The 17483-nt window shown below is 39.2% G+C and overlaps 4 protein-coding genes across 5 annotated transcripts; all 4 read right to left on the bottom strand.

Moving 5' to 3' along the window:
• Positions 1–1161: 1161 nt before the first annotated feature.
• On the bottom strand, positions 1162–4101 carry LOC113763889 (probable amidase At4g34880). Its single transcript, XM_027307871.1, has 5 exons — positions 3583–4101; positions 2658–2872; positions 2237–2479; positions 1723–1921; positions 1162–1595 (listed from the first exon to the last, which is right to left on the bottom strand). Exons 1-5 carry the CDS (start codon positions 4099–4101, stop codon positions 1218–1220), a joined length of 1554 nt encoding a protein of 517 aa, XP_027163672.1. The 3' UTR covers positions 1162–1217.
• A 291-nt stretch (positions 4102–4392) lies between these two features.
• LOC113762304 (probable amidase At4g34880) lies at positions 4393–7436 on the bottom strand. The gene is made up of 5 exons (XM_027305691.1): positions 6833–7436; positions 6047–6261; positions 5482–5724; positions 5199–5397; positions 4393–5096 (listed from the first exon to the last, which is right to left on the bottom strand). Exons 1-5 carry the CDS (start codon positions 7430–7432, stop codon positions 4725–4727), a joined length of 1629 nt encoding a protein of 542 aa, XP_027161492.1. The 5' UTR covers positions 7433–7436; the 3' UTR covers positions 4393–4724.
• A 1621-nt stretch (positions 7437–9057) lies between these two features.
• On the bottom strand, positions 9058–11153 carry LOC113760752. The gene is made up of 3 exons (XM_027303458.1): positions 10854–11153; positions 9900–10320; positions 9058–9693 (listed from the first exon to the last, which is right to left on the bottom strand). Exons 1-3 carry the CDS (start codon positions 11002–11004, stop codon positions 9339–9341), a joined length of 927 nt encoding a protein of 308 aa, XP_027159259.1. The 5' UTR covers positions 11005–11153; the 3' UTR covers positions 9058–9338.
• Positions 11154–13796: 2643 nt separating this feature from the next.
• On the bottom strand, positions 13797–16664 carry LOC113761432 (eukaryotic translation initiation factor 4B3). Of its 2 annotated transcripts, none has more exons than XM_027304417.1 (2): positions 15355–16664; positions 13797–14183 (listed from the first exon to the last, which is right to left on the bottom strand). In XM_027304417.1, the coding sequence occupies exons 1-2, from the start codon at positions 16545–16547 to the stop codon at positions 14123–14125; spliced, it is 1254 nt and encodes a 417-aa protein (XP_027160218.1). In that variant the 5' UTR covers positions 16548–16664; the 3' UTR covers positions 13797–14122. The 2 variants fall into 2 exon arrangements, with proteins under 2 accessions (XP_027160218.1, XP_027160217.1); XM_027304416.1 differs by having other exon boundaries at positions 13797–14189; positions 15355–16662.
• Between the last annotated feature and the right edge of the window lie 819 nt (positions 16665–17483).

The raw sequence follows: 17483 nt of genomic DNA, 5'->3' as shown, positions 1-17483 counted from the left end.
GCATCTTTCAAAAGTGGGAAACGTTAGTTGCCGACCCTCAACTCTACACAGCTCCACCCTGGATAGCGGTTACAAAGTATCTTGATGGATGTATCTTGGTGATACATAAAAGAATTGCACGTTTTAAGCTATTAAGTTGACCTTGATTCCTAACAACAGCCAATACATCATATAGTTGATAATTAGCAGCTTAAATAATTTGTTATAAGATGGATTTAAACACAACTGGCGAAAGTAGTGATGTTTTAAGCTATTAAGGTATTTTAAAAGAGGAACCAAATTCTCCTTTCAAAAGAAACCTACAAAAAAAAAAAAAAAAATCTACACTTGCCTTCTCTTCCTTCTTTTTGGCAATGTTTTTGAACCAGGACCGTAGAGCGATTCACAGTTCAATCTCGGTTCAAAAGTTTAATAATTTTTTTTTACTCATTAAAGTTTTTGAATAAAACAGAAATATTGTTTCAAAAAATAAAAAAATAGTGAAATTCAGTTCAACCTCCGGATTTTTACCTGTTCAACCGGTTCTTGATTGGGTTTGACCAATTCAACTTAAATATTTAGGTTAATCATTGAACCGGACGGAAGAATGACTCCACCTATTTTTTCCTGTAGATATATAGAATCTTTCGGCACAAGATATATCTAAAGCTGAGACAGAGGCGCAAGATTATGGACCTGGCTGGAGAGCCTAACAACAGATAATGTTCACCAAAATGAGCCAAGAGGTAAATTGTGCATTACAAGTAACAGCAGGGCTTTGATTTACAAGCCCATTTATTCATTGATTTACAAGCAACAGTTCGTTTGGTAGTTGATGCGTATTACATCTAAGCATGTAATTTTGGTATATTATGGTAGAAGTAAACCGTGTCTAAACTGCTAATCAATTTGCGCTGTCGGGATTTGGGACTCCTAGCCTCTAATGCAGCTGAATAGTCCACAAATTTTTATCACAGTTATGTTATTTGCATGGCTTCAGATTTAGCTATAGCTACGCATAGTTTTAATCTTGAAATGTAGTCCTTTTCTTTGGGTTCTCCATCGTCTCTATTGGGTTGTTATGCTAGTGTCTATAGTCCATAGACAATATTTGAATATCACCCCTCCTGTATGAATAATACGGAGGAAATATCAAATTTTATTTAGAGTGGCACAAGCAAAGATTCCACAAATTTACAAGTTGTACTGCAGTTGAAGACGTTAATCTCCAATGCAGCTCAGTTGTACGTCTTAATGTGATTTCTTAAAAGTGGAGGTGGCTTCCTGATCTTTGTGGCTTGTTCGAAGTCGTATGCAATCTCTATCAGCTTTGCTTCCGATCCTTTTAGCCCTCCGAATGAAATGCCGTATGGGGTGCCATCAGTGTCATAACCTGCCGGAACATTTATTCCAGGGTATCCTCCAGCGGAAATAGCATAAACGATATTGGGAGCAGGTGTCACCAAGGCATCCAATTTATAGTCCTTCATCAACTTCTCGAACCCAATTTTGGACGCCCTAGTTAAATTAAGCAGTAGTTCCCTTTCCACTCTGCCAATACCGTTGGTTTTCTCTGCTTCCTCAAAGTTGTCTTGCCCGTACTCTTCAATCTTTTCCTAAAGCAGAATCCAGCAGTCCGAGAGCAATGCGTCTCTTTGTTAAAGGCTGTGGAGTGTGGATACACTTGAGCCGGCCATTGCATTCTGGCCGAGTATATATAATTGAAAAGGTTATGTTGCTTACCAATTTTGTGTGCTTCTTGTTGAAGACTATTACATCAGCTAGGGATCGCACAGGAGAGGTGATCAACTGCTGTAGATAAGCATTCAGTGCCAGCTTGAATTCCACCCTCATGGCGGTGAATTGGTCATTGAACATTGAACTTACAATAGAGTCAAATCTGGCTGTTTCTGTGATGTCTACTAATACTGCACCTCGTTGCCTTGTTTTAGTCAAAATTTGAGAATAATATGTCAGAACTTTAATTGTATTGAAATGGGCTCCCCATATCTAACCAAAACAAGATTTTCTATATATTCCCTGAATCATCCAAACCTCATGCTGGACGGTTAGTAATTATCAAGACTCTGCTCAAACAACAAACTAAGAAATTTGTGATAGCCAGTAATTTAGCTACTTCGTTAGTGTACAGATATGTTCACATGCCAGAGAAATTTCAATCATCTTTCCCTGGCCACCCACGGTAAGCTATCAATTAGGCATATTAGAGTTTCAAAGTTTATGTGAGTGAACATACCTCAGAATGTGGAAGTGAGGTTCAAAAGCATTCAATGCTTCAGAGGAGTTGCTGAATCCCACAAAGGAGCACCGTAGAATCCCCAATCTCTTTCCCTTAAGTCCATCAGACTTGAGAAATTGCAAATAACCTCCACGAGGAATATACTTTGAAGCTTTTTTGGTTGCTACTGCATCATCAGGATCAAAACCAACAATGGCATCAAGAACATACACTGCATCCGACACAGTCCTGCATATCGGCCTGCTCACCCCCATAAAGGTATTGTTATGATTTTGCGACTACGTACTTTCATTGTCATTTTCACGAAACAAAATTAAAGTTCATAGCTACGTACAGATAGTAATTTGAAGTTTATACTACATGGTAATAAGAGATCGTTGAAATAAAAGCAACTTAAGCATCTCTCATTAGTCATTACCCAACACTGTCCTGTCGAGGTGAAATAGGGACAACACCAGCTCGACTTGTGAGCCCTACAGTTGGTTTGATTCCCACCACCGAATTAACACTGGAAGGGCATAAAATGGATCCAGATGTTTCTGTACCCAGTGTAACTGCAACCATGTTTGCTGCTACTGATGTTGCAGAACTGGTGCTTGATCCACATGAAGTAGCATATTTATGATACGGATTCTACATGGAATCAGAACCGTAATATGGGGTTATATATTGAAAAATTGGATATATGTCCAATGGATTACAACTAGCAAAAAAAAAAAAAAAAAACTCAATTTGTTTTGGTTCATCCTATAATCACATATGAGAAAAGAGGTAGTCTAAATTTTGCAACATCCTTTCCCCAATCACTAATGAGTACTGGCATTTTTTAATTGACCTGGAAAGCATGCGTAAGGACTCAACTTTTGTCTCCTGAACCATATAATTGTTGAAAACGCAAAACAAAGAAAAAGAAAACTTCTGACCATGCACTCATGAAGGCCAAACAGGAAGGTTTGATGAGGATTATGGTTCAATCAGATTGTAAAAAGGTTGTGGATAAGATCAAGGAGCGTGGTGCATTGGGTCCAGTAATAGGAACAATAGTGGAGGATATTTGGAAGCTTAAGCAGAGTTTTAGTAAATGTCATCTTTCCTTTATTAAGAGAGGGAAGGTAGCTATGTTAGTCTCCATTTAGCAAAATTTGCTTTAAACTTTGATTAGTGAAGCGAGATTCCTTTCTTCTATGGTTAACTCGTTTAGTCAGAAATGATGATGGAGCAGTTGCTCCAACTTTGTGACCATTCTTCTGATGAAATAGAATCTGTGATATCGTGTGGTAAAAAGAAAAAAACTGTACTTTTTTGGGATAATTGTAAAACAAATGAACATATCAGCAACTCACCACACCTTGGCCACGTCTAGCATTCCAGCCATTAGGCACACCGGGTGACCTGTAAGCAGCCCACTCTGTCATGCTAGCCTTTCCTAATATGATTGCACCAGCCCTCCTTAGCTTCTTGACCACCCCTGCATCCTGAGGTACAACTGATCTTAGAAGTGCACAAGATCCAGCTGTTGTGTTAAGCTTGTCCTTGGTTGCAATGTTGTCCTTGAGCAGAATTGGGATACCAGCCAGTCCTGTTACGGAGCCTGGTTTCTTAGCTCTTCGATCCCGGTCTGCCTTGTCGGCCAAACAAAGAGCATCCGGATTCACTTCTATGACTGCATTAAGAACTGGATTTAGTCCTCGAATCTGTTTGAGGTAGAATTCGGCCAATTCCCGAGAAGTGAGTCTGTTATGGTCCAAGGCAACCCTAATATCACGCACAGCAGCTTCTCTGAAAGAGAATGGACTCCCTTCAGCGTTATGACTGAGGCCAAAAATAGTAGCACTCACAAAAAGTAGTAGCGCGATATCCATGTCAATTGCTACACTCTGATATCAAAGAAAGAAACTATTTGTCTCGCTTTTTATTTCTGGATATTTCGAGCTTAGCTACCAATTATATAATAACCAAACCACGTACTGTTTCTCCATGTTGCAGTTCACTCGTATATCCAACCTCCAGTATTGTTTGCTTGACCATGCTTCCCATGATAAAGACATTTCGTTCGACGACTTCTAAATTTCGTACATTACTGTTGGAGTAAAAAGAGAAGAAAAAGCAAAGGCCGCCAATAAGTGAAGGGCTTCATTTACGACGAGACAAAATTGAAGAAATGGTGGATGCTAGTGGATATCTTCCACAAAGAACATGCTCCACTTGCTTTCGAATGGAAAAGCAAGATTAATGGGCTCGTGGCACTGTGTTTTTACCTGTTATCCAGAACAATACTCCGCTCACAGGATTCAATCTTCTAGCAGAGAAGGGCAGCAATAGTATTTAACGAACTCCGAATACACCACTCTCTCTTGCTTTTGCAATTGGTAATATTCCCGTCTATGTGAACATTAAGTTTTAGAAAAATTGAAATTCCATTTACTAGTACACTATTGAACCTCATAATCGCATGCCTAAGATCAAAGACGCAGTGGAAAGCATTTCAAATAAATTCAACCGATTCGTAGATGGGAGGCCTGCGGATCATGGTAGCTTCTTCAAAAGCAAAAGCTATCTCAATTAGCTTCGGCTCCATCCCCTTCAAACCAGCAAAAAGCATCCCAAACGGCATCCCATCTCTATCATAGCCGGCAGGCACAGTGATTCCAGGATACCCTCCAATTGCCAAAACTCTTGCTGCTGATGAACCTAATGTCACCACCGCATCTAAATCATTCTCCAAAATCAATTTCTCGAAGCCGTCTCCTGACAACTTTTCCATCAACTCTATTGCCTTCCTTTCTTGCTCACCAATCCCATTTGTGAAGTCCGCTACAATGAAAAAATCTTGACCATCAAAGTCACCAAAACTCTCCTGCAAAACCATGAGTTAATGAGAAATGTGTTAGTCTTCATTTGAGATGTTGCTGACCATTTAATCGTGTAATATGATGTCAATTTTAGACAACCAAAATACCAAATCCGGATTGTTTTTGTTGAATGCTATAATGTCACCCAACGACCGCACAGGGGATTCAGTCAGGCCTTGCAGATAATCGTTGAGGGAGAGCTTAAATTCAGCCAGCATTGCTACAGTCTCACCACTTTGAAATGGGTCTAAAATGACATCAGTATTGGATATCTCCAAATCATCAATAATAGTTGCACCTTGCTGGCTTCAATTTTTTCAGGTAGAAGAAAAGAACATGTTAACTAAGTAAAAGCACTGGCCTATAACTAGTAGAATATCACTTTTGTACCTTAATGTGCGCAAATGACTCTCAAGAATTGGAACAGCATTGGACCTATTCGAAAGGTTGACAAAGGGATTTCTTAGCACACCCAATTTCTTCCCTTTGAGCCCATCTTTGTTGAGGAATTGCTTATAGCCAGCAACAGGAATGAACTTGGTAGCTGCTTTTGTCGCTTCATGGTCTCTTGGATCAAACCCCACAATTGCATCAAGTACGTAAACAGCATCAGAAACTGTTCTGCATATTGGGCTGCAATTGAGTACAAGAAGTAAGCATCAGCCTCAAAGCCAAAAGAGTCGGTACAAAAACATGCAGGCAGAAGTTTGCCGGAGCATTTATTCTGTATTTTCTCCAAATGCTATCTTTCAGTCTAAACATAAAAAATATTGCAAATCTTATGGTTATTCAGAAGCTATTTAACATAACCTCTCATGATCTTGTTTTTGTTCAGAAAACTTGATATCAATATTACATTTGACGACTGCCAACTATTAACTTGTTCCTTTCGAACAGTTACAAATGGTAAAGTGTTATATCATGCAATAACACATGAAAACGAGAAAGTAAATACCCAATTGTGTCCTGCCGGGGTGAAACAGGTATGACTCCAGCGCGGCTAGTTAGTCCAACAGTGGGTTTAAAGCCTACAACAGAGTTGGAATCAGCAGGGCAGAGGATAGACCCATCTGTTTCAGTGCCCAGTGAAACGGCCACCATATTTGCCGCTACTGATATTGCAGATCCACTGCTGGATCCACAAGGATCTCCCCCTTGCACATAAGGATTCTGCACATCCCACAACACCACCAATTGATTTCGCACATAGAATGTTCAGGCACAGCTAGTAAGAATTTTTAGTTTTGTCTCTTTTCTTTTAGAAATGTGCTGATTTGTTTCTGACTTACAATAACAGTCATGCATGCAAGATATTACACCTGTGATCACAAGACGGAGGCTTCAATTGGCATTGAGGGCAGTGCAAGCAAAGTATGAGAGCGTTTAAATAGAGAAGTCTGTAAAATGCAACTGGAAATATATTGGTCAAAAATGAAATCCAATAAATTTTCAAACCTTTCTTTAATGTTCATAAGTACTCCAGACCATTCTTTTCTTTAGAGAAACTAAAAGACTGTAGACTGTATGGCCTCAAATTTCTTTAGTTGCATTTAAATGTATAGAGCTGAATCAGACATTAAAATTTAAACATACTGAACATTGGAATTAAATCACGAAACTGTTTGGTCTCACAACTATTACTAGTGTTAGAACTTAAGAAGCAAGTCAAACAATGAAGTCAGAAAACAAACAGGAGCCAAAAAAAAAAAACCACAAAACACAAAACAAAATACTCGCTCACCAGACCCTGGCCACTTCTAGCACACCAGCCACTGGGGAGCCTCGGGTCCCTAAGTTGGTACCACTCGCTCATGCTGGACTTGCCCAAAATGACTGCCCCGGCTTTCCTGAGGCGTTCCACCACCCCGGCATCTCGAGCCACCTTTGACCCCAACAGGGCATACGACCCAGCACTAGTATTGAGTTTATCATAAGTGTTGATGCTATCCTTGAGGAGCACAGGAATTCCATGCATATCACTCAACAAGGACGTCGAGTATGATGCATTGCAATTGATGCTGTCTCGAATACGATCAGCCTCGTCTGCTTGATCTCGAGCTTCCGGGTTCACTTCAATTACCCCGCGAAGCACCGGATTAAGGGTGTGGATCTGGTTTAAGTAGAAGTCAACCAGTTGTCTTGAAGTGAGCTTTTTTGAGGCGAAGGCCCGCTGGATATCTGGGATGCTGGCTTCTTCAATCTTGAAATCCTCATCCTCCACAAACTGGGCTTGCCGGTTGATGATATTGGTGCTGCTCAGACTAACGCAAATTCCTGTTGTTCCTAAAATACAGAATAAGATTAGCTTTAATGGCAGAGAAAATTGGCGTTTGGCGTCCATTTGTTCTGTGAAGTGGCTAAATTGTTGATGCTTTCTAAGCTATAAAAGTCCACTCTTTGCCAATGGCCAATGCTTCGATACTATTTCACTAATGAGGAAATGACCAAATTCATCCCTAAACTTTTTTACTAATGTTAATTTAGTCGCTAACTTTTACTTCTGATCAATTTGATATGTAAACTATAATTTCTGAATCCATATAAGATCTTATGCAGCAACGCCACCATATAAAAGTAATTTGACTCCTAATTTAACAATTAAATAGAAACATTTTGGAAACTTTAGTCAATCTCCTTTGCCCACCATCAATCTCCATGTCGCCTCCTATCTCCTCCTCCTTTCAAAACCAAGGAAGAAGAAGAAGGGGATGAATGGCTGTGTAATAGAGATTGATGGTGGAGAGAGGAGACAATTTAATGTTCTTAAAATGCTCTCGTTGAATTGTTAAATTAGGAGCAAATTGCTTCTAGATGGTGGTACCATCATAAAAGGTTTTAATTGGATCCGAGGCTTTGTTTGGACACCAAAGAAAACTTGCTACAATTTTCGTGAACATATTTTTCAATCACCTTTTTATCTCACATATATTAAATCGATACAATAATTTTTCTACAAAAACTGCAATTCAAAGAATGCCTTAGTTCACGTATTAAATTGGTTAGAAATAAAAGTTAGGGACTGTATCGATATTAGTGAAAAGGTTTAGGGATTGAATTGGTCATTTTTCCTTTTATTAATTCTGGCAAATGGACTCGTGTCTGAATCTTGAGGAGATGTGGGTCTTATTTTATTTTTTTAATTAAACTACTTGATGTCATTGGAAAATTGACTCCAATCAAGGACGACTGAAGTTGACGGTAACTGAGCGCAGAAGTTGTTTACTTTGACCTTCATAGGGAAAAAAAATTTCCGGGAAATTAAAGAAACAAATCTTCCTGTACACAACTTTTTGTTTGTACAAAGAAACTGTACAGGCCCGTTTGACAAGCGAATTTTTTAGATGTTTGTCTAAAATTTTACTGTAGCTTATTGTAAAAATTTTTAAAAAAATTTTTGAAGTATATTTTTTTTAAAAAATATTTTGAAGTGTATAGTTTAAAAATTTTGAGAAGTGTTTTGAGGTTACTGTAGCTAAAATTTTTAAAAAACTTGCTTGACAAAAAACTTGTTAACCAAACAAGGTCGTGGCCAAGATAATTACGTCGTTGAAGCGACAAACAATCGTGCGCCCGAAAGACATTCGCAAACTTACCAGATAGTTGTGGTTAAATGGTCCCCTTATTATTATTATTAAAAGAATAGAGAAGAAATCTTCAATCGTAATATTATTTTGTGCTTCGGAGGCCCTACATCAATGCAATTAGTTAGTATATGTATCAATGCTGTTAGATTCATAAATAAGGATTATGTCCCACGTTAATTCAAGAGATGAAAAAATAGAACTTTATATATATATATATAAGGATTCAAGACTTAACAACTCAAATTTTTGAATCAGAATTGGATTTCTAACTTACATAGTGAGCTTTTTCAAAATGTTTTCCCCCTAACACATGCAACTGTAAGAGTTAAGATATAAAAGAATGAACCCATCTCATCTCAACTCTATCTCATGTAGGGAGGCATTTAAGAAGAATGTAGCTTTAAGTCTGCAATACGAAGCTGGCATATATCCAATACAAAGCTGGCATAAATCACCAGCCTTTAAAAGCTCAACTCATATTTGTAACTTTTAAAATAAAACCTGGAATTCATGATAAATACAAGCTGGAGCTTGCTACTACGGTGTAAAAAAGTGCTACAAAATACGAGGAGGTGTAGAAATATAAGAAGAGGATCCAAAGTCCAACATTGAAAAATGGATACAGCAAAAGGAATGACTATTGATTGGAGTGGTAGTGATAAATCATGACTTGCAAGGAGAAAGCGTACAGGAAAGATGAGCGTTGCCCGAATTGGCCCTCATGAATTTGAGAGCAGTGCCTAAAACTTGCTCCGAAGAACCCGTCAACGCCCAATTCATATGTTCAATTACGGCCAGAGGATGGTAAGCAAACTGAATGCTGTTGTAGGAATTCAGAAGCGCAGCCGTCCCTTCTCTCAGCAGGGTCCTATAAGCTTCCCCTTTCCCCTGCAACCCTCTCGACAGCGTCAAGTCCGTCCCATATCTCTGCGCAGCTATCAATCCGAACGCAACCGCCACCTTTGTGTCTGGTGTCACCACCTTCCAGTGGCATCTGTATTCTGGCATTATCCACTTTCTGCACAGGAGCTCTTGTAAATATGTGCTACAATAAGCATTATAATTCTACTAATCTTTATTGAAGACAATTAACAAAAATAACCCCCCCCCGCCCAAAAAAAAATCAATCCCCCGTTTCTTTAAAAGAAAGAAAAAAAAAAGTTGGTATGGTCCTACATCCAAAACTCCCATGGCTACATTTTTAGCCATCGGGTATGAACTTACTGATACGGGCAAGCTGAAGCTTCCACAAATGGAATTGGCGGCAATGGAGTTGATCGTGCCACAGGCGGTGGTTGGGGAAATGAGGTTGCCGGAGGAGGTAATGCAGGGTTTACGGGTGCTGGTACGGGGGAGGTGGACCTGGGGCAGAAGGACATGGGTTGTGCAGGCTGAGAAATCAGGGGATCAACAACGTACATTTCCATATCGAACATGTTGAACATTAATCTGAGAGACTTGGGCGGACCAGCTGCTGCCCCGCAGCCTGATGAACCTTGCCCACCTGAAACTTGAGCATAGCAACCTCTCAAATCTGGTGTGCCATCGAACCTCATCGCGTAACCTCCTACCCAGTTCGTTGTTTCTTCTCTCCATGCTACCAGTTGTCCGTTACTGTCAGGGCAGGCCATCGTTACCTTTATTCCTGCATTAAAAGGGAAAAAATGGGTGGTAAAATTAATACTCGTAGAGAGCATATTATCACTTCTCAGGCTTTGAATTGTCTTGATCAATTTTGAGCAAAGACATGTACAGAATTTCACGGTGAACCTCTACTGAGATCTCCAAGTTGCATGAGCAAAAATTTTCAGCACCAAACTGAGATTTCAATCATGCTTCAGAAGTGTTTGATTTGTTTATGTTTTCAGAAATATACGGTGAGCGTGACAATTAGTAGTCTGTGGACCATTGGGAGATTATTGGAGCACAAAATTAATACGCCCCTGTTAAAGTGCATATACAGCAACAAAGTAAAGACTTGCGGCTGGACTATCAACCAGATAGAGAAATTTAAAGCATCAGACATCATCAAAAGAGTAACTGTTTCTTCCGTCAGCACAGATTTAATGTGATCAAAATGTTAAAGCGAGGATTTAAAGTTGGCATTTTTACTGAACACCAGTCAATTTTGATGGAGGATTCTAACAAGAAAATGTACCGATAATTTACTCATCTTACCGTAAAGGGGATAATCGAAGAGGGATATTTGACCGTCTTTGCATTGGTCACAGAAGACGGTGCCAGTAACCGTGGTATCTCCACTGGTGCCATGTATGACAGCAGCAGCAATCAGTAAAGCTGCAAAGCAGAGCTTGTCTGACCAATCCATGGAACTTGAGAACCTATTATTGTCTTTGGAGAGCTGTGGTAGCTACAAAGCGTAAAACTTGAGTATATATACTACTCTGTGTGTGTGTGTGTGCTGGTAAGGCTGGGAATGTAAACATTTGAGGGTTTGTGGAAATGTGAATGTGAACGAGTGCTAGCTGACTCTTAAAAGTTAAAAAGAAAAAGGACCAGAATTTAATAGAAGGTGGGGTGGCTTTACCTCAACACTCAACTGTCTCCATTTATGGGGGGGTGTTGAGCCACATTCGCTGTAATATACTAGATGGTATGGTACGGAGACCTTCATTTAAGGCTGGTGAAATTATTAGGATCCAGCGAAAAAATGCAGTTATAGCAATAAATTTTCTAACCCGTTGCCTTCAGTTGCGGCATCGTATTTGCATGCTTTGCAGCTCGGGACAACACTTCTTTCTAAGTAGTGTTCTTTTCCTTGTTAGGAGCTGGATTCGCATAATCTGCGGTATTATGCATTCTGCTCATAGTCATGTATGCCTACTTCCATCTGCATTGCTGCTAAAAGAGAGAGGAAACGAAATATGGTATGGAATCCTTTTCAATTCATTGTCAAGTCCTTGGTGACTTGAATTTGAAGGATTTGCACCGACAAGTGAAAGAACACCCAATATTTGCTTTGCGATACTGAGTAGGTTAGGAATACTTCATGATCATGTGTGCCCTTAAAATCCATTTTCAGCATTGAAACTCCTCGTATATGAGTTATGCTCCGACAAGGAATAGGATTAAGAGACTTGTTACGGTTTGTTTCCCTGAGAGCTGTATTTACTGGTAGCGGCACGTGTAGGCCGGTCTCTTTCTCTTTCCAATGAAAAGAAAAGAATTGCGTGGAATGCATTTTTACCACTACATGTGTCCGAAGCTTCTTGTAGTTGGCTGGCGGTTATTAAATTTGTAAGGAACCTGCATTACTGCGATCGAGGACAATTGGCTCCCCTGGGGAATATTTCTCCGTCCATTTAATCTGATTCATACATGCTTTTCTTTTTGGCCCTGTGGGGTTTTCTATCCCACATCGGTATTGGGGGTTGGGATTTGGGTAGATAAATCCCTCACAGGACTTCAAAAGTTGCCAGCTTTTGAAGTTATTGTGGGGATTAGGTTTATTTGCGTAAATTCTTACTTCTGTAAGAAAATGTCAGAAAGAAAACTCATTCTCAGGGGTTTGGGGGACCTTTATTTCTTAGCAGCGGAGCACCCTGTGGGGTTTTCTCTCCCACATCGGTATTGGGGGGGTTGGGGTTTGGATAGATAAGTCCCTCACAGGACTCCAAAAGTTGCCGGCTTTTGAAATTATTGTGGGGATTAGGTTTATTTGCATAAATTCTAACTTCTGTAAGAAAATGTCAGAAAAAAAATACATGCTTTTCTTTTTGGATATATATATATATTCATCCATATATATATTTTTTATTTTTCCCCTTTTTGGATGGAGAGAAAATTGATTGATTTCACACGAGCACTACTAGACTTCAGAATTGATTGATTATTCAGCATTGTAAATTGGACAAAATTCAGCTGATGAGATATTATTGGTATTGTAATGGTAACACTCGGAAGTAGAGATCCTGCTCTCTCACAAGTCACAACCGTGTTTTAGTGATTAGTTAATGGGATAATTTCAGAAACCTCCCCTGAATGACATTTACACTCACCTCCCCTGTGGTTTGAACAATTACACTAACCTCCTCTGAGGTTACTAATCCTTTACAAATTCAGTCCAAATGATTAAAATATTGTTTTAGAGAGTGAAATTAGAATTTTGTACCTGATTTGCCCTTTGTGCTACATGTCCAATGAATGACAAAGTATTACAAATTAATTAATAATTAATAAATTTTAAGGAGCGTAGTTTATAGGCAAATACGTATTACTTATTTAAAGTACCAGCTCTTTACGGATATTTTACTTTCAAATAATTACTTTATTACAAATATTTATTCTCAAATACAGATTTGTATTTACTCTCAAATATTTAATTTTTGTTAAATAAAAAACCTACCAGTTTTTCTTTCGTAGAAATATTAATATAACACTTTTTCAATTTTAGTTATAAATATTTATGTATTTAGCATAAATTAAATGATTCAGGATAAAATACTCATAAAGAGCTAATACTTTACTCATGTAATGGATGAAAACCATAAAAAATTAATACTTTATGGGCCATTTCTTTTTTTAAAAAATATCTGTAAAGGACGGGTACTTTAAATAATATAAGGAGCACCCGCCCTTTACAGATATTTTATTTTCAATTATCCCTCTTCGATTATCCCTTAGTTAATACTACTGGTAGTAATAGTAGAGATGCTTGCTGGGTTTTTGAAGTGAGGTTTTGTGTCTTGATTACGTGTTAGTTTTGTGCGTCGTCTATTGCAATAACCCTACTATAGACGCAAAACAATTTGCAACTCAGCCCAATAAAATCTTGGAAGGAATGAATATCATCAGCAGAGAACCAACTCACGAATTCAGGACCTCCACTCATTGCGGGTCGTTGTAACAGTTTTTCCGGTTTGCTGTTACACATTAATGTTCAGCAATTCCAAGTTTTACTAAATAACTGAAGATTCCACACAAAGCAATGTAACCATTTTTTTAAAAAAAAAAAAAAAAAAAAAAAAAAAAAAATCCAAAACATGCGTCCATAACAAATTCCTAATCCCACATTGCTGAGAAAGGAGACCATAAAAATCTTCTCAGCAGAATAGAATAGAATAGAATAGATATTCACACATCAAATAATGCGAAAACATGGAAAGATTTGAATCTGTTATGTAGTAGTAGTTGACAACATAAAATACTCCAGTTTTGTAACAACAAAATTGAGCGGACCAGATTCAAAGAATAATAATAATGACATCCAGTAACAACAAAACTTGTTTTTACTAGTAATAAATACCACGCCCACTACAAACCAGCCATTAGGCCTCAAAACAATGAATAGTCTACTCAGTTTCCTACCAAAACTGCCTCAATTATGTCCCTCAAAATGAGCTCCAGTCAGCACAAAGCACAAAACAAAGACACAGAAACCTGCATATTTCATCACTCCAAAACTTTCCCAAATCTCAAATTCAGCTTCATATTTGTGAGCTTTTATCCTCAGCTTCTTCCACTGGCACATCTTCAGTCTTTTCAGCACTGGAACTTGACAAAAAAGCCAGGGAATAAAACGTTTATCAGAAAATCCAACTAGAAAAATGAAATAAAATGCAACATTTAAATTATGCAGACCAACTAACAAACCGACTTCTTATGTCGCTCTCACTTTTAAAGGCAAGCCAGAGCGCACCTATACACACTGATAGTCAGTAGAGCTTAAAAACCCTTGAATCCTCTGGTCAATATAATCAGAAAGATATCAAAACCAAACAATAGAAATACAACTGAACCACCCCAAAAAAAAAAAAGAACAGGAAAAGAAAAACCAAAATAAAAAACATGTATCACGAGTTGGGCAAAACAAAATCAAGCTTGGCAGCTGTATCGAGCTCTTTAAAGATGATGGAACCTATGATTACTCCAAATCCATCAAGCACAAAAATAAAAAATGAAAAAGACATCTAGGTACAGAAAAAGATTCACTCACTCAAGTATGTACCATACTACAGTTGTCTGTCACATGATGTACAATTTACAACTAATGAAACCAGGACCATAACAATCCTAGGGGAACTGATAAGCGACTGCTGTCAAATTAAAAAAAAAAGAAAAAAAGGAACAGTACAGAGAAGAAAAGGCAAATCAAACCAAGACAAAGACTACCTAAGGAACCATATAGAGAAGAAAAGGCAAATTAAATGAAGACACAGACTCCTAAGAAATTCGTAAAAAGTAGACAGGATTCTGCATGAATGTGTCCTAAGTAATGATGACTATCACGCAAATACAAGTAAACAACCATTTTTATGAATGTAAAACCACGTCGAGATGAAAAATGATACACCACACGTTAAGCTGCAGATACAAATTGCAAAATTGCAAAATGTGAACTAGCCAATTTGACGATAGCCCCCCATTATACAAAAGTTTCTATCAAAAGCTTCCATTACCTTAAACCCCCCCCCCAAAAAGGTACTAAATTGGTTGGAATGTCCATAGTAAAACTTGCCCCATTCAAGATTGTCTCCAATCACTTATTTAACTTCTTATACAAACTCATGACATCAAGTCTTTTAACATAGCCTAAACAATTCAAGCAGGACACCTATCAATTTAGTCAGACCAACAAAACGAAACTAAACTCAAACAGTAATCAGGAAAACCAAGCAGTTAGAGCAACTAAATTCAATCCAAAGCCAACTTCACTGACCTCAGAGGGCGAGCATCCTCGGGCTGTGGCTCTGGTTTCCTCCAAGCTCTCTCATTTTTTTCCTCCTGCTGGAAGCCACCCCTCCAATTACCACTACCAAAACCTCTCTTCCCAAAAGTTGGCTTTTCTTCCACTGCGGCTACTGCCTCTTTAATCTTGACAGACTCAAGCTTTTCATCGATCTCTTTCCAGTCCTGCCCCTTCTGCTTCAAAACCTCTTCCCTTGGCCTTGCGCTGCCAAATGGGCTTGACCCCTTAGGCTTCACTCCACTCTCATTCTGCTCACCTACGGGTAGTGTCCTAGGCTGCAAATTCAACCTCGGCCTCCCACCTGCAGTGGCAACCTCCTCTTTCTTCCGTCCCCAGCTGTCTGAATCTGGCCCACCGCCATTAGCCGAATCAAAACCCCCACCTCTTCTCTCTCTCAAACTATCAAAAGCCCCACCACCGGAAGACCCAAATTTCCTCCCCTCTTCTTCCTTCCTCTTCACCCAGTTTGCCGAGTCAGCGCCGCCATTCGATTCAAAACCTCCTCTTCTATCATTCCTCCGACTCTCAGAGGGCACAAACGTCTTATTCGAAGCCCAGTTATCAACTTCATCCGCACGAGACTGCGAATCCGAGAAGAACCCTCCTCTCTCCCCTCTTTCCCTCCGCTCAAACAAGTTACCGTTGCCAGCGGTAGATTTCTTCAGGGCACCCCAGTCGTCAATTTCATCGGCACGGGAAGGCGCTAAGTCCCTGCTGGAATCCCTCGGACGGCGAGGCTGCTCGTCGGAGGAGCCCCTTCCCGGCCTATCGTAGTTATTGCCATAGGATCTGAAGCCTTTGTTGCGGTCGAGCTCTTCAGCGGAGCGCTGGCGGGGGCCAGTTGGGAGAGCCAAGAGTTCATCGTGGGTAAGACCCCTGGAGGGTTGAGACGAGGACGAAGAAGACGGCTTAGGGGTGGTGCCGAAAGTGGAGAACTCCTGAAGGGAAAGGGTTTGGCCCTTTTTCTTCTTGGGCTTGGTGGCGGCGGCGGTGGCAAGGGATGGGAAGTCGGCAGTGGGAGCAGAGTTGGCGGCGGCGCCGTTGGAGAGATGGACGCCGGTGAGGGAGTCTTGATTGTGTTGCTGGAGAAGGTCGGCTTCGTTTTCTTCGGAGTCGAGTGCCCACGCGCCTGGTTTAGCCCACGCGCTGACAGTTGCCGCCATGATTGTTTGCGGGTTTCTTTCTATTCTTACTGCGTACGTCGAAGGCTGAGAGGTTTCTTCTGTGAGTTTTTTTTGTTTCTGCGTTGCGTTGGTTGGAAGCGAATGGCTGTGCTGCTTTTTATAATACTATTGAATAAATAAATAATAAACAAAAGAGTGGGCGTCGGAATTTGATCCGACGCTCACTATTCAATGTCCTGAATTTAATTGGGATTTCTTTTGGGAATTGGTTTCGATTGGACGGTGCAGATGGAGTGGTTCGGCTTTTCTTTTCTTCTTCTTCTGTTGATTCGGATTACGCAGGCCGAAAGGATCGATCGGAGTCCTTTTTTGTTTTTTTTTTTTTGGGTGAAAGAAGTGGTATTTCCTTTTCTTTTTTTTTTTTTCCGGTTAAGGAATATTTTCCAATGGCTCGGAAACTAAGGAGAACTTATCTTTGGCCTTTGATTGCTATCATTAAAAAAAAAAAAAAAAAAATCAGACACGTAAACAAACTGATATGCCAACTGGATGATCCTGGCACAAATAATCTCCGAATTGATGCCCAGCAAGATTCTCCCAATTCTAAAACATTAAAAACAAATGTATCCGGATTAAGCTGCTCGCAAGCAAATAGTAAGCTGCTCAATTAAAGCAAGCTAATAGTAGGCTGAGATAAAAAATACTCAACTCATTAGTTAGCGAGCCAAACTAATTATATTTATATATTTTAAAATTTTTTATTTTAATAATAAAATTATATATATATCTAATATTTTATTATTTATTAAAAAAATTACTGCTTTTTCCATTTTTTAAAATTGAAGTAATTATCTTTTATTTTTTTTAAACTCAAGCTCAATTCAACTCGAATTTGAGATCGAGTTCAAGTTCGAACTTTACATTAAGAACTCGTCAAGTTCGAACTTGGTAAATTTTAAAATTTGACTCGACTAA

This window comes from Coffea eugenioides, chromosome 2, assembly GCF_003713205.1.
Source record: "Coffea eugenioides isolate CCC68of chromosome 2, Ceug_1.0, whole genome shotgun sequence".
NCBI lineage: Eukaryota > Viridiplantae > Streptophyta > Magnoliopsida > Gentianales > Rubiaceae > Coffea > Coffea eugenioides.
Note: the sequence above shows the minus strand (reverse complement) of the source record. Positions and strands in the feature narration are given on the sequence as shown.

Bases quoted from the DNA above. Each gene is read 5' to 3' on its own strand.
- LOC113761432 (XM_027304416.1), bottom strand. From the start codon at position 16,547: ATGGCGGCAACTGTCAGCGCGTGGGCTAAACCAGGCGCGTGGGCACTC. The intron at 14,190-15,354 runs GTCAGTGAAGTT...TTTTTTGTCAAG, and splicing joins GAGGATGCTCGCCCTCTGAG to TTCCAGTGCTGAAAAGACTG.
- LOC113763889 (XM_027307871.1), bottom strand. From the start codon at position 4,101: ATGGATATCGCGCTACTACTTTTTGTGAGTGCTACTATTTTTGGCCTC. The intron at 2,873-3,582 runs GTGAGTTGCTGA...GATTCCATGTAG, and splicing joins CTAGACGTGGCCAAGGTGTG to AATCCGTATCATAAATATGC. The intron at 1,922-2,236 runs GTATGTTCACTC...GACTAAAACAAG, and splicing joins CCTCACTTCCACATTCTGAG to GCAACGAGGTGCAGTATTAG.
- LOC113762304 (XM_027305691.1), bottom strand. From the start codon at position 7,432: ATGGACGCCAAACGCCAATTTTCTCTGCCATTAAAGCTAATCTTATTC. The intron at 6,262-6,832 runs GTGAGCGAGTAT...TGGGATGTGCAG, and splicing joins CTAGAAGTGGCCAGGGTCTG to AATCCTTATGTGCAAGGGGG. The intron at 5,097-5,198 runs GTATTTTGGTTG...ATGGTTTTGCAG, and splicing joins ACAAAAACAATCCGGATTTG to GAGAGTTTTGGTGACTTTGA.
- LOC113760752 (XM_027303458.1), bottom strand. From the start codon at position 11,004: ATGGATTGGTCAGACAAGCTCTGCTTTGCAGCTTTACTGATTGCTGCT. The intron at 10,321-10,853 runs GTAAGATGAGTA...CTTTTAATGCAG, and splicing joins CTTCGATTATCCCCTTTACG to GAATAAAGGTAACGATGGCC. The intron at 9,694-9,899 runs GTAAGTTCATAC...GCTCCTGTGCAG, and splicing joins GCTTCAGCTTGCCCGTATCA to AAAGTGGATAATGCCAGAAT.